This window comes from Ascidiella aspersa, chromosome 1, assembly GCF_963924565.1.
Source record: "Ascidiella aspersa chromosome 1, kaAscAspe10.2, whole genome shotgun sequence".
Lineage (NCBI taxonomy): Eukaryota > Metazoa > Chordata > Ascidiacea > Phlebobranchia > Ascidiidae > Ascidiella > Ascidiella aspersa.
Genome location: NC_139447.1, coordinates 30,085,305 through 30,100,478, shown reverse-complemented (window position 1 = coordinate 30,100,478; position 15,174 = coordinate 30,085,305). Strand labels below are relative to the sequence as shown.

The following is a 15,174-nucleotide window of genomic DNA, read 5'->3' as shown; positions in this document are numbered from 1 at the left end:
CCCAATGCTGATATATTGGAGCGAATGTAAACACGTTAAGCACTAAGAAATTGCTGTCGACTAATCCTCACTTCACTCAACACCGGAAAAACAGCACTGTACTCACTCGCGCAGCATAGCATGACCGGTTTAGTTGTTCAAGTGTAAAATACAAATATTAGCATAAGTAATATTTGTAGACTAACTGCACTGCTTAGTAAGCGAAAAAAAAACTTTCGCAGGTTTGCCATTTAGTCCAGCTTTATTATGCAATCAATAAGCATACACTGGTTTCTCGCACATTAACTCGTTCAATCAGTGAACTGAACAACCAGTGGCGGATCTAGGATTTTAGTTTGAGGGCGCAACGAAAATTGAAGTGGTGTCACAAGTTTCATCCCAGATTGAAACTTTGGATATTGCGCGGGGGAGATGTTTTGCAGCTGAAAAAATGCGCGGCTGAAAATAAAATTTCGACTTGAACTTGCGCGGCTGAAAATTAACCACCAGGCTACCGAACGTTGTAAGTTGCGATATAATAATAAACTTGCAGGTTTACAGCGTTCATGGAATGCTTGAAGCACTGAGCAATTTTTGGTTGGTGTGCGGGCGCAGGTAAATATTTAAAAAGTTGGATTGTGTAGCATTTAATGTGCAATATTACTCGATATTGCCTAATTTGACGTCACTAAACACGTGACCGTTGTCCACTGATGCGTGACCAAAACGCCGAACTGTGCGTTTTTAGCGTTTCGCAGGGTATTCTATATGATGCATTATATTCTATACGTCTTATAGACTAGCGTTTAAAAATGTTATACAACTTCAGTATGCGGCCCGCCAATTTTTATTGTGCTTGTTGTGGCCCTTGTACCATTTTAGTTGTGCAGGCCTGATTTAAGGTGACACATTTTCGGTCATACACGAGTGATGAGTGAATAAATGTAACGTCAGTATAACAGGAGCCATACTAACGTTTCTATTACGTTAATATACTTCTCGTAAATAGTAAAGTTTGTTAAAGCCCGTATTTATATTTTAGTAGTATTACTCATTTTTAGGTTATTTAGTTCCATACAGAAGTTTGCGCGGCTGAAGTTTTGCGCGTTTGCTTGAGTCAGGTTTGCTTTATATAGTGTTTATGAGTTAACACGGCTTAACATGCCACTATCCATTGCCTCTTTGGGCCGAATAAAATTCTAAAATGTATTAATTTTTTTTTCGTTAGGGGGAAGGGGGTGGGGGGCCTGTGGCTTTTTTATTTTTTTATTCACAAAGTCCCATGAAATAGTTGATTATTACAAAGAATTTGTTGGTAGCCTAATACTCTATCTTAATGTCCTTACTAAAACATGTGCTGTTTTAATAGCGCAGAAAGTATTATACAAAATAGGACAAAATGCTAGGATGGATATCACTGCCATTTATTGCCGTGGTTACATTTTTTCTAACGGTATTTTATTGGCACCGAAGGCCCAAAAGGTTCCCCCCTGGGCCAAGGGGCATTCCCTTGCTAGGAGTTATTCCCTTTGCGGGAAGTTCACCCGAACGTATATTCCAAAGTTGGGCGAAGAAATATGGTCCAGTGATGTCGGTTCGCATGGGTCGTGATGACTGGGTTGTCCTGAATGACTTCGACAGCATCAATGAGGCAAGTTGTAAAAGAACGTTTATTAAAAGCCATTGAAGATAGTGGGTTTAGTCACTACAAAAGCACAATGCTTGTGTAGCCTTTTGTTTTCTTTGTGCGAGCAACCTTGAGTGATTGAAACTATTTTTATCTATAGTTTAAATTATTATTAACAATTTCTAATTATATATTTAAAAAACTCACATGATCAGTTTTATTTTCGCTTTTTAAAAATGCACTTTTTTGATTCAAATGGAAACAAAAAAAATAAAGCTATTGCTTTTACCCAAGGTACTGGTGAAAAATGGACATATTTTTTCGGGAAGACCACAGTTTCCTGTTTTTGAAATTTTTACACAAGGGCATGGAATCGCGATGCTGGACTATGGAAAAACTTGGAAGAACCAGAGAAAGTTTGGGTTGACCACACTTCGCGGGTAGGAAATGCGTAATAAATTTGTACGTTGAAGTAGGCTCATGTTAAAGATCATACACTTAAAAAAAGCAATAATTTCCTGGTTTTAAGTTTGGCAAGAAATATGTTTGTCACAATCAAAATAAGCAATTGTAACAGTAAAATCGCCAGAAGTTCTGTTTTGATTAACATTACGACTTCCAGAAACAGTTTTTATGAATCTATTTGCTTTGTTTAGGTTTAAGAAATACTTTATTCGCATATCTAGGCCTACTTTCTTATTTTTCATTCTCTTATGCTCAGATTTGGTTTGGGAAAGCGAGGAATGGAAGACAGGATTCTTGAAGAAGCCGGTTATTTAACCGAAGAAATTCAAAAACATCAAGAAAAGGCTTTATCTGTGGAAGTAAGATTTTACTGAACAATTGTAATTATTCGTTAGTATTTCTACAGTCGTAACTTTAAACAGGTCTCGCACTATTGCAAAAGTTGCATATTTTGGTAAAAAACAATTCATTGCTTTAAATCTCGCAAAAGTTATACTTAATAACCGGCAGTAAATTGTAAAAACAGGTGTGATTTTTGAATGTGATGTTGGTTTAGAAATGAGAAAACGGCATTATATATCTCATTACTATTTCTACAGTATATCTTATTACTATTTCTACAGTATATCTCATTACTATTTCTACAGTCGTAACTTTATATTAACTCTTTCTGTAGACTTTGCTGACCCACTCAGTGTCTAACGTCATTTGTGGCGTTGTGTTTGGAAGAAGGTTCGAGTACGGCGACCGTTGGTTGGGTGACCTGATAGAATCGTTTCACAAATGGTAAGATGGCATCTGCCTAAAAATGGTATTTATATTTGTTCAGTTCAATCCGAGTACTAAACATATAAGTCTTCAATATTTCACAAGTAAGCTCAACGCCTGTTTTATTCCTTGGTTGTGGCAAGCACGAGTGCGAAAAACCTTAAATTTTGCATGAAATTCCATAGTATATATTAAAATTAAAAAATATTTTAAAACAATATATGTTTTTAATACCTGCTTTTTTAGTAATATAATCAATCAATATTTTTTTAATTTTATAAAAAAAAATCTTCGTCTGTACTAGACTAAAAGGATCGATCAGTGACATTAATACGAGTTACCAAGTATCTTCAAGTTTTGCTAAGTGCCCTAAAAGTTTTGAATTATGTGCCTTAAGGTATTTCCTACCCATGCACACACCGTTTATGCACTATATACAGTTTGTACAGTCCATACAAAAAAATCCTACGCTATAGGGAGAACAACACACGCATAACTGCGTGTCTGGCGATCTTGTTATTCGCTCCTTGGTTAAAGGACATTCCTCCATTTTCGGGCGTGATGAAAGAGCTGCTGACGGAAGTAAAGATCTGGCTTGGCAAGTTATTCATTTTTAACGCTGTAATGTATCACTTCATTTAACGAACAAAACAATTTTTTATAATTTCTTTGAACAAATCTTTAAAATTTAAATGCCTCATGTTGCGTTAGCCTGCCTTTCTTAAAATCAATGGTCGTTGAAAAACATGCATTTTTTTGTAAGTTTACGTTAGCTTTTCTGTGGATTAATTGCTGCTGTCTCGAGATGTGGTTAAAACCGTACCTCCATTTTTTGTTTTAGTTGCGATTACTGATTTATTATACCTTCAACGAGTTGTTGCGTTTGTCTTAAATCTGTGCCCAATAAATCGTCTTAGACAAGTTTGAAGTGCTGGTCGACGAACACAACGAGAGTCTGGATCCCGACAATGTTCGAGATTTCATCGACGCCTTTTTGGTGGAAATGAAGAAAGGAACGGACACTTTTACCGTACGTTTTGTTGCGCCCATTGGCACCTTACATTTGAATAGGTCAAAACGTCAATTACCTCTGTTTACTAACCCGTTTGCTCATTTAAAGGAAATGCCGTTTTCTTATTTTAAAACCAACATCACATTTAAAAATCACACCTTTCTTTTACAATTTACTGGCTGTTTATCCAAGTATAACTTTTGCGAGATTTATAGCAATAAATCGTATTTTTACCAGAAATTGCAACTTCTGCAATATGTCCGAGACCTGTTTGAGGCCGGGACAGAGACCACTTCAAGCACATTGCGATGGTCGCTGCTCTGCCTTCTTCACTTCCCACAGATACAAGATAAATTGTACAAGGAGGTTATCGACGTCGTTGGTACTAATTCACCTTGATTAATTACATTTTTGAATATGCAATTGGGAACTGCTGTTTGATTTTTAATATTTAACATCTAACAGTGAAAATGACAATAGGTTATGATTTCAATAGTTTGTCCTGTTACATTTTAGTTAATATAATGTGAATAATATTGGCCACGTTGCGTTAGCTTTGTTACCAGCAGCATGCCTTTATTTTTAGGCGAAGATGGTCGGCCGACATTCTCAATGAAGGATAAGATGCCTTACTGCAACGCGTTTATTCACGAGATTGGTCGATTCCGCACACTAATTCCGATGTCCATTCCGCATTGTGCGACTGAAGACGCCGAAATCTACGGCTACAAGATAGCAAAGGGCACGACGGTTAGTCAAAGCTTACACGAGTCTGCCATGGCAACTTTTACGTCACAATTGTAAATTTCACACTCGGGTAAAAATAGCGTGACCGTACTTTTCGGAAATGTTTGTCCTAACTGTAGAACAGTTATAAAACCAAATACATGCAAAAGTACAAGTTTTAATGTTTAATAAATTAAGTTTTACGAAAACCTTTCAAGGTGAGCTCACTATGTTATCATTGCGCGTTTGTTTAAAGTATAAAACAAAAATAAGGTAAACAGTGGTTCACACTCCTTGGTTATTGGGGTTGACTGATACACGTTTTCTCTTTTCCACTGAAGACTCAAACAATCTGCAATAAACCATTTATGTGTTGATGAAATGTTAAAAAAATAACGCGCCTTAAAATAATTCCAAACAGTTCGTGTAAACATTGCTTTGGTTAAATTAGACATGCTTTTTTAAGACAGCTTATGTGTTTAAGTTTTTTGTTAATTTGCTTTGGGGATTCTAATGTTTTTTCGGTGGAGTAAAATTTAAGTTGTTGCAATAGTCATATGCTTAACAATAGAGTTCAACAGTAATAATTTTATAATACTCAAAACGCATTGAAAGGCGTATTCGAAATCAGTTATGAACTTTGCTTAACACGTCTAAGCAACTCTTAGAGTCATGTCCGACGCTTTTGGCCGTGACCGAATTTAATCACGATGAAAGACGTCCCATTTCTTATCTATCCATTTGCGAATTAAGCCAAGCATCTGTACAGGTAACCCCAAACATCTGGGCTGTTCACAACGACCCAAACCTGTTCGACCAACCAGACAAGTTCGACCCGGGCCGACACATCGACGAGAAAGGCAACTTCGTCAAGTCCAAATACGTGATTCCCTTCTCGGTGGGCCCCCGCTTCTGCCTCGGCGAGCAGCTGGCAAAAATGGAGCTCTTTCTCTTTCTAACTTCCATGGTGCAGAGGTTCAAGTTTGAGCCTAAACCGGGCGAAATGCCAAAGCTAGACGCTGGTACACCCGGAACGGTTTTTGTACCTTCTGAATACGAATTGATCGCTACCGAAAGAATATAGTTAGATAATATTTTGTGGACGCAATTATTGCTTTCATCATCTCTCGCTTGCAGATATACTTATAAAAAATGTTGTTTTGCCTTTTAATTTATCTTCTGTGAAACGTATTTACATAAGACTACTGTTGATCGCTTGTAGTTTCATCGCGCGTGATATGTATAGAGGCTAATTAATGTGGACATATTTCAGGCTGGTACAGTAAGTTTTTATATATGCGCCACTGTGTTTAAAGCTCATAAAATATTAAAGGTTAACTGTCTTGTAAAAACTAGACAGGGTAACCGTATAACCCTTACTTTGTCCCTTCTCGCCAAGTAAAATCTAAACATGGGTGAATATCTGCTGAAACAAAAAACAGACATATATCTAAAGGCTGGCGATAATCTCTTAAATCTCTCTGTTTGGTAGTGGTAGTCTAGAATTATTTAAAACTTAAATCCTTAATTAGTTGATACCTACTAAGCTTGCTTGTTTAGAAACCAGTAGAAAGTGTACGTTCTACAGTTACCACATCACTAGGCCAATGGGTCGGGGCGTTTTACTCTTTATTTTTTTAACATGTCCCTTGTCTTGAAGTTTGGTTGGCATTTTCTTTTTTCTTTTAAAACGTTCAATTTATTTTCCGATTTTTATTTCATGTCCACATACATTTGCTTGTTAATTGTCAATTTAAACTCTTCGCACACGTAATAAGCTTTGTGCGTGTTCGCTTAATCCCCACCTAGCTTTCTGTTTCGTTTATTCCTGTTGGTCGAAAATGTTTGCATATTACAAAATACGATCAATCGATTTTGAATGAATGATATATTTTGTTGCAGGCTTAGCTTTTGGTGATGTTTGCAGATTGACAATTATACGTTTCGGCAACAATATAGTCTACCGAACTATCAGCAATACATGTTGTATTTTTAAAGCGCACGTTTTTATGTCACAAAATTCGGCTATTGCACGTCCACCCACCAGTCCGCCGTCATTGTACCGCTTTCATCATAGCGAACATACACAATATTATTCAAACCCGATTGCTTCAGTAGTTACGTAAAGTAGTTGCCTATCACGCACGAAATGAGCGTTTGCTGTGTATATAGCATAAAAGGCGCTTGCTGTACAGTTTGCTCGCTTAAGGCTGCAGGCAGTCTAGCGTGACTGTTTGTAAAAGCGGTATGTATAGTTTGGGTTCATATTACACAGTAGAAAAATTGAGATCATGTTTGTAGGTAAATTACGCTGACTAGGGTAGATTTAGTGTGCGAAATATATATTTTGCAATTTGCTCTTCGAACCAGCATTTTAATGCAGTCATTAACCAAACATCGAATGTTTGGGAACTTTTAGCAGCTTGAGCAACTTAGTGACAGATGTTTCAACTTGCTTAAGTTTAGGGTAAATGAAGTACTACATTGAACTAACACAGAACAATATAGAACTAAGGTAAGTAGACTATCTAAGACCGGTTTTCGTCGTATTTATGCAAAGGCATTTCGTGGTAGAGCTCTTGATAGTTACGGAATACTATCGGTCGTTTTTTTGACAAAATTTCTAGCTTTCGACTTGTGACTACAGTCTACAGCAGGGGTCGGCAACCTTTCGTATGCAGTGTGCCACTTTATGACTAATGTCAAAATATCAACAACTCGCGTGCCAAACATTTTTTTATGTTTGGTTTTGCACTGGCAACCTCGGGATTCGGATAAAAGCAATCCGACTCCGGTAAAAGTGTGCAATTTCATCTAGTCGCGAGTCCGGCTCAGACTCTACAACCTGTATTTCACCGATTTACGTAACTATAATAAGATGGATATTCACAATCCACTCATTGGGGTCATGGAAAATATGCCAACATATGCTATTCCGCCCTTACAATTTACAGTTACCAGTTTCGAAATAACCTTCTGTAAAAAATGAACTGTCACGAACACACAAAACTGTGTTCTCTTTTTTGGAATATACTTGGACGCTTTTCAGCCGATACCTAGAACGGTTAAGTCGGTTAACTAACTTGGTTTCTCAGTCCCACATAAATACACGTGCTTACTTGTAATATGAAATGCCCATTGCCCTGCTTTATCGCAATAAAGATCACGTCAATTTTAGGCCATTGTGACGTAATACGAACGGTTAGTGGTAAACAACAAGTTTAACGCCCACAAAAAATAATGTTAAAAGAACAGTTAACAAAACTAATTGGTGACACGAACTGTAAATGTGTGCGGCCATTTAGTTAGCGCTAGTGTTAGTGATGTCATAATTTTGTTTATGATGTAGTAGTGATATAATGGTTGCACTTTCTTGAGGTGATATAACGTGCGCCTTAAATCATTTGGCGTGCCCTGAGAAATCATCTCGCGTGCCATGGGTTGTCGACCCCTGGTCTACAGTCTAACTGCTGCAATGGCGACAAGACGTACTGAGTTTAATAACATACTTCGCTTTTGTTTTCGCGTTTAAAGTGTAAATAACTCTTGAAAGAATGTAATTTGGGATATTTAATGGTTTCATTTATACCCCTCGTGCTACCCTATATACCTAACAATTTCAATTAATATGAACCCAGGACGTTTTATCATAACTGTCGAAATGTCAGATATTCTAATACTGCCGTTCATTGCTGTGGTTGTATTATGTCTAATGCTGTTTTACTGGTACCAAAGGCCAAAAGGGTCCCCTCCTGGACCCAGGGGAATTCCCGTTTTGGGGATGATTCCTTTTGTGGGTGGCAAGCCTGAGCGCAATTATAGAAGGTGGTCGAAGCAATATGGCCCAGTTGTATCGGTGCGGTTGGGCGGTTCTGATTGGGTTATTCTCAACGACTTTGATAGCATCAATCAGGTACGTTGCAATAATAGTTTTTTTTTACCTTTAAAACGTCTTACTCCTCACAAAGTTTGTCTGGTATTTTTACACAACTTTGACTTGTATGCGTTTTGTCGCGTATCACGCATGCAGATTAACTTAGGACAGCAACAGTCCGAATTAAAAAAAAAAACAATATTTTTTTGTGTAAATTTGTGTTGATTTACTTGTCATTGTGTTGCATCACAGGCGCTGGTAAAGAATGGTCACACATCGCCGGTAGACCATCGTTTCCCGTCAACGAAAGGATTACCAAAGGCCACGGCCTGGCAATGATCGATTACGGTAAACTTTGGAAAGATCAGCGAAAGTTTGGGCTTATGACTCTTCGCGGGTAGGTTCCAAGGTTTTATAGGGGAATTTCAATAGCCTACGTTTAATAGTACTGCCTAACGCATTTATCTAAACGAGCTCCGTATTTTAATATCAATAATTTGTTTTGTTCTATGTCGTCTTTTAACTGATTTCAAAAATAAAATAAAAATCGCAATTTTATTAAAAGCGTTTGGTAACCCCTATTTTACCAATCGAATAAGTATACAGTTTGTCCGAAAAATAAAATAAAACTTTTTCAAGACAAACGTATTACGTGTAATAAAATTAACGCACAGTCAGAATTATCAAGATAAGCAAAATTATGACATGCCACCTCAAAGTGAGAAACTGCATAATAATTTGTGTTGTCGTTGTTTAATCTATAACGTCAACGATATAATGTTAAAATGTTCTTGAATATAACGGACAGAAAGTCGAACTGGCTGCAGGTTTACCAGTACCAAAAAGGAAGTCTAGTGTAACGGGCACTGCGCGGAAAACTAACCGTTTCAATCAAAACAAAAATTGCAATTCATGAACTAATTATTTGTCCCCATTTTACAGCCTATAGTTTTAATTGTTTGTTGTGTTTAGTTTTGGTCTCGGAAAGCGCGGAATGGAAGACAGGATAATAGAAGAAGCAGGTTACCTATGTGACGAAATCCGACGGCAACAAGGAAAGGCCTTTTCTATAAGGGTAAGTGGCAACTCTTTTATGTATGACGTCGACATTAACATTGCCTACATTCACTTGCCGTTTGTTAAAGACCTTGATGGCCCACACGGTGTCCAACGTTATTTGTGGCGTCGTGTTCGGAAGAAGGTTTGACTACAAAGATCCGTGGCTCGACGGCTTGTTACACATACTTGACAAATGGTAAGATTCGTTAATAGGGACTCCTTTGGGTAATATGACTTAGGGTACTTGTTTTGCTAGAACTTTCTTAGACAGTTTAAAACCTGGCCACGTAACTTTTACAACACTAGGCGGTTTAGCCAGAAACTTATATTTAACAGTTGTTAACTTACGTATACATTTTTATTTGTGGTTTATCAGTGTTAAAACAGTAATGTTTTCTTCTAATCCATGCTTTTAAATAACCATATTGATACCATCTTTCCAGCACTTTAATAACAAAAAAAAATTAGGTAGAATTGCCTTATGTTTTTAACGATTAGATATGCGTAAAGACACCCGTGAATAATTGCGCCCATCCTTGATATTTTACACAAGTTAAATCTCCCGTTTTTTTCGCAATTCTTAAAATACATATAATATTCGATCGATGCTTGTTGTCACAACAATAAGCTAGTTTTCTGCATTTAATGGTGTTTTGCGCCACAGTAATGGTATTGACTTTTTAAATTTTAACGTAATAGTAGCAAAGCCAAAACGATAAAAGGACTAGCCGAACCAAAATTAAAAAAAATACTCATTTACTTTCTTTCCACAGGTTTAGCAGTCCCCGCGCTACCATGTTTTTCACGGCGCTTTACTTTGCTCCTTGGCTTGAATGTCTGCCGCCGTTTTCCGGTATTATGCAAGAATTGATGACGGATCTCGATGTGCTGTATGGTTAGTGAAGTGCTTTTTTACAGATGTGACACCAGGTCTGTGGAGTCGGTTAAAAATAACCCGAGTCCGACTCTGGCCAAGTGTGCCGATTTCGGCTCCGACTCTACAACCTGTATTTTACCCATTTACGTAACTTACAAGACTGATATTCAGCAATTTATTCATCTAGGGGTGCCCTGAAACTCACTCAAACAAAATTCGTGTCTGGAAAATGTTCCACCATATGCTATTCCGCCTTCACAGTTCGCGGCCTTATTAGTTTCGAAATTTGGTACTGCACGTGCGCACGTCGGACTCGAGAGTCCGATAGTTTTACGTGGTCTCCCTCGAGTCCCGAGTCCGACTCCGACTCCGACTCCGCAGCCCTTTTGGGTGCCACGCCACCTTGGCATTTCTAATGCTAAAGGCGATGAGAATTTAAGATTCTGCGATGAGCGATGAGAATTTAAGAGTATTGTCCTTTTGGTTACTTTCTTGCAACAACTTGTTGTGTACGATTACAATAATACAATAGATCAAATTATGTTTTCTCATTTAACTGATTGCGTTGTTCCAGTTCATAACTCTTTAAACAAAGTTATAGTGACATTACAGTAAACTGAACCACTTAACGAAAATTCTAGTGGGGATGCAACAATCTATTTATTTTTTCTAGGGGTGCTGTAGCTGTTATATATTCGATACCACTGGCTTAGTAAATATCGCAAGTAAATGGCATTTCACTTGAATGAAAGCCATGCGATTATTTATAGACGTCATAATAAACAAGAACTTCATTAAAAGAGGTATGTCAAACATCCAAACATCAATGATAAAATGTTGCCCATACCGTTGCCAAACGGAAAGATTTTGTGATATAGCGCTAGATTGTACTGCGATTATGAAGAAGTCTTCAACCAACATGGGTTTTACGTCGTTTCAGATCGGTTTGGTAAACTGATAAAGGAACACAAGGAAAGTTTGGACCCCGAGAATGTTCGAGACTTTATCGATGCGTTTCTGGTGGAAATGCAGAAGGGAACTGAAACCTTTACGGTATGCGGTGATAAACACAATAACTTGAATATTTGTTTAAGGTGCAATTGTACAAAAACAACGCGACAGAGTAAATACATGATCCTATGGCAAAGCTGAAAGGGTTTAATTTTTTGTTCATAACAGTGTTCCACTTTATTACTGTCACTTTATCAGACTGCGCTATTAATGTTGTTCATGGTGTTTAGGTCCAAGAAATTTTTCTTGTTGCCTGTTGCAGTCATCATTGTAACCGCCTTCTTTTATCACCCTTCTTTTCCAGAAAGAACAACTTTTCCAATACGTGCGAGATCTATTTGAGGCAGGGACTGAAACCACTTCGAGCACAATGCGTTGGTCGCTGCTGTGCCTTCTTCACTATCCACAGATACAAGAGAAGTTATACGAAGAAATTATCGATGTAATAGGTGCGAAAATAGATTACTACATTCGAATGCTTTTTCCAAATAATCCTTGATTGTAGTTTTGATAGGACAATATCGATTAAACTATATAGCAGCATGTGTATTTTCATTATGATTTTGTTTGGGTAGGCTTTGATTTTGAGTTGGATGTTCGATAGTTGACATTTCATTCCGATTCCCGAAATTTATTCCAAAAGTATCGCGATCCCATCCTAATCAAGTGACGTCATTACTACACTAAACAAAGCAAAAAAGAACACAAGCAAAAAGAGTAAAATTCAACGTTTAAAGAGACTTATTCTAGTTTATTAGGCCAACATTGCCATTTGCGTTATGCAGTTGAGTTACTTCGAATTGTTAACCTAATATCTTTTCCCAATATTTTTTTGATAAATTCATTTTTTGAGATAGAAATTACTGCGTTCCATCGAAAATTTCGGCTAAAACTCCAAGACTGATTTTGGTATCAGATCGGCACCGATATCAACCTAATATCGAACGAGTACCGATACTACCACTTGGCACCGGATATCGGCTCCGATCCGATATTATCGGCCATTTCTAATTTTGAGTATTAGTGACTGTGCATATGATAAACTCGTCGAATCAAGAGCAATTTTCACTTTTGAAACTATAAAATGACCATATTGTGAAAAAAGGTTTGCAGAAATTGCATTAAAAAACAAACAAATTTTACTCATATTATAATGTAAACACAGCCTCATGACTTGAGTCTTAGCAAAGTCATTTACTGAACCACTGCATTCAAGTCAGGTTAAGTCATTTACAGTCAATGATCGGAACTTTTGACAAAATTCCAACTTGTATCAGTCAATGTTCTTAAACAATATATAGGCGAAGAGGGCCGGCCAACATTCTCGATGAAAGATAAGATGCCTTACTGCAGCGCGTTTATCCACGAGGTTGGAAGATTTCGCACACTTCTTCCCGGCAGTCTACCTCATCAAGTTTCTGAAGATGTTGAAATCCAAGGCTTCACGATAAGGAAGGGAACGACGGTAATTAAATTTCCAGTCTGTTGGTCTGGAGCAGGTGTAGCTAATTTATGTTTGGTTGCGATCGAATGAAATTTCTTTTAAAGACTCACGATCGACCAGTTCGGTAATAAAGTCACAATACACCTTTTATTTGCGACTCATGTAATCTAAATCACTTTATATTTCCACATAAAAAAACATCTTCAGCAATGATTGCATTCCAAGCCAGCGATGGAGTTAAAAATTTTTTTACGCCGTAATACGCTTCATTAGGTTTTTGCATAACGTAACTCTATGTTGTCTCATTACGTACTTTTAAAACTTGTTGCCGCAAAACAGGCTCATTGAAATCAAAATTTGTTATACATTTCCGTTACTGATGTTTATTGTTGTCTAAAAGCCGGTTCGTTATAAAATTCCCGTTTTAAACCGGTCCGCAGTGCAATTAGGTTGCCGACCCCTGTCCTATAGCAGGGTTTCTCAAACTTGGAAACGCGTTCCCCTGTTAGAGTAGAGATATTTCGGTGGTACAGGATTTTCATTTTACTGGCACTTGGACGATTTCCCGCAACAGCGATACAAATCATAGTTAACGTTGCCTTAGAACAGGGGTTCTTAAACTTTTTTTACCGCGGACCCCTAAAATTTTCTTTCATCTTGCGTGGACCACTGTAGGCAAAAAAATTAAAAAATGACGTCATAAATTGACGTCACAGTACAAATAGACTTCATAAATTTGCTGATTTTGGTCCAAAATTCTGAAAGTGAAATGGAGTAAATTGATTACTTCTTAGATAAACACTAATATTTCAATTAGACCTTCATGGACCCCCTAAAACATGTTCACGGACACCAGGGGTCCATGGACCCCAGTTTAAGAACCCCTGTCGTAGAAGAACCGTACTGCGCTTGTTTAACAAACGACCACTGTTATGGAATAGTGTTGTAAGTATAGCAAACGATTAAATATTTCCACCATAAACAACGTTTTGTTTTGACACTATTTCCTCGCCCTTTGAGGTCACTATTGCACGCCTCTGTAAATGTAGTCATTTTCAGTTAACCACTGTCATGTTTGCGTTATTAGCCGAAAATATCTTTTGACTTAAGTTGCAGATAGATCAAGGTTATGTGGGTGTCACTTTATGGTGGGGTTGGCATATACTTGTCCTTTACTTCGGCATTTCTTCGGTTACGCGGTCTTCGGTTAGGGCAGTTCCATGTGAGACTTGTGTGGTGTATTGATTTATCCAAGTATTTCAAAATGTGTGACAATACTAACGATAACTTCTTCGGATTCATATTGACCCCCATTTTCCATTTTATTATAGATTTGTGGTGCATTGAGTTGAGCTGACACAGAAATTCACAACCGATTGCAAAAATGTAGATAACCAGTACTGTTTAAATGTTTTCGACAGGTTGTCCCTAACATCTGGGCTGTCCACAACGACCCGAATATGTTCGACCAACCTGAGAAGTTCGACCCGGGCCGACACATCGACGAGAAGGGCAACTTCGTCAAGTCCAAATACGTGATTCCTTTCTCGATGGGTCCCCGATTCTGTCTCGGCGAGCAGCTGGCAAAGATGGAGCTCTTTCTCTTTCTCACTTCCATGGTTCAGAGGTTTAAGTTTGAAGCCAAACCTGGGGAAATGCCGAACATAGAAGAAGGATCGGACGGTGCTGTTTTCGTACCTAACGATTACGAGCTGATTGCAGTTGAAAGAATGTCCTAGCAACTGTGACTTAACTGATACCTTTAGTTTTGTTTATTTTTCTGAAAATTGTTCATTTTGCCCGTGTAAATGTACCTTGTTTGTATAAAATGGTGTGGACTACCTTGACCTGTAAATCACATGAAATGGACTCTACAATCTACATACATGCAAATAAAAATGAGAAAAAAGAAGCACGCACGGGTCGCGTGTTTGACACTCCTAGTTTATACGGTTTAAATGTGCAAAAGTTGTTATTGGTCTCAATGTAAATTTATTGATGATAAGTTGATATTTAAGAGGCGTGAAACTTAATCGCGCCAAGCGCCAAAGAAATACATTAGGTTTCGTGCGAATCGCGATAGATTTTGCATTTACTAGGCCTATAGTTCAAACAGGCAACAAAATAAGTCTTTCGGACAAATGACTAGGATTGAAGTAAAGTTATTATTATTATTATTAGGCTTTTTCAATTGGGTTATTTATATCAATTTTTGCACAAAAATCGTTAATACGTTGCGTTTATGATATATTTTACTTGAGTTATTGCTCATAATCATACGAGTTTATCAGTTAAAATTTAAATTTTATGACCGCACTGGAGGTTGACTTGC

At 37.6% G+C, this 15,174-nt stretch overlaps 2 protein-coding genes across 2 annotated transcripts; both read left to right on the top strand.

Moving 5' to 3' along the window:
- The first annotated feature begins 1,352 nt into the window (after positions 1–1,352).
- LOC146169693 (cytochrome P450 2H1-like) lies at positions 1,353–6,511 on the top strand. The gene is made up of 9 exons (XM_083389128.1): positions 1,353–1,630; positions 1,901–2,046; positions 2,328–2,430; positions 2,748–2,857; positions 3,316–3,437; positions 3,757–3,869; positions 4,089–4,233; positions 4,438–4,601; positions 5,347–6,511. Exons 1-9 carry the CDS (start codon positions 1,379–1,381, stop codon positions 5,659–5,661), a joined length of 1,470 nt encoding a protein of 489 aa, XP_083245254.1. The 5' UTR covers positions 1,353–1,378; the 3' UTR covers positions 5,662–6,511.
- Positions 6,512–6,903: 392 nt separating this feature from the next.
- Positions 6,904–14,709, top strand: LOC146169692 (cytochrome P450 2C5-like). The gene is made up of 9 exons (XM_083389129.1): positions 6,904–7,092; positions 8,704–8,848; positions 9,424–9,526; positions 9,597–9,706; positions 10,284–10,405; positions 11,328–11,440; positions 11,703–11,847; positions 12,700–12,863; positions 14,264–14,709. Exons 2-9 carry the CDS (start codon positions 8,787–8,789, stop codon positions 14,579–14,581), a joined length of 1,137 nt encoding a protein of 378 aa, XP_083245255.1. The 5' UTR covers positions 6,904–7,092; positions 8,704–8,786; the 3' UTR covers positions 14,582–14,709.
- Positions 14,710–15,174: the final 465 nt, after the last annotated feature.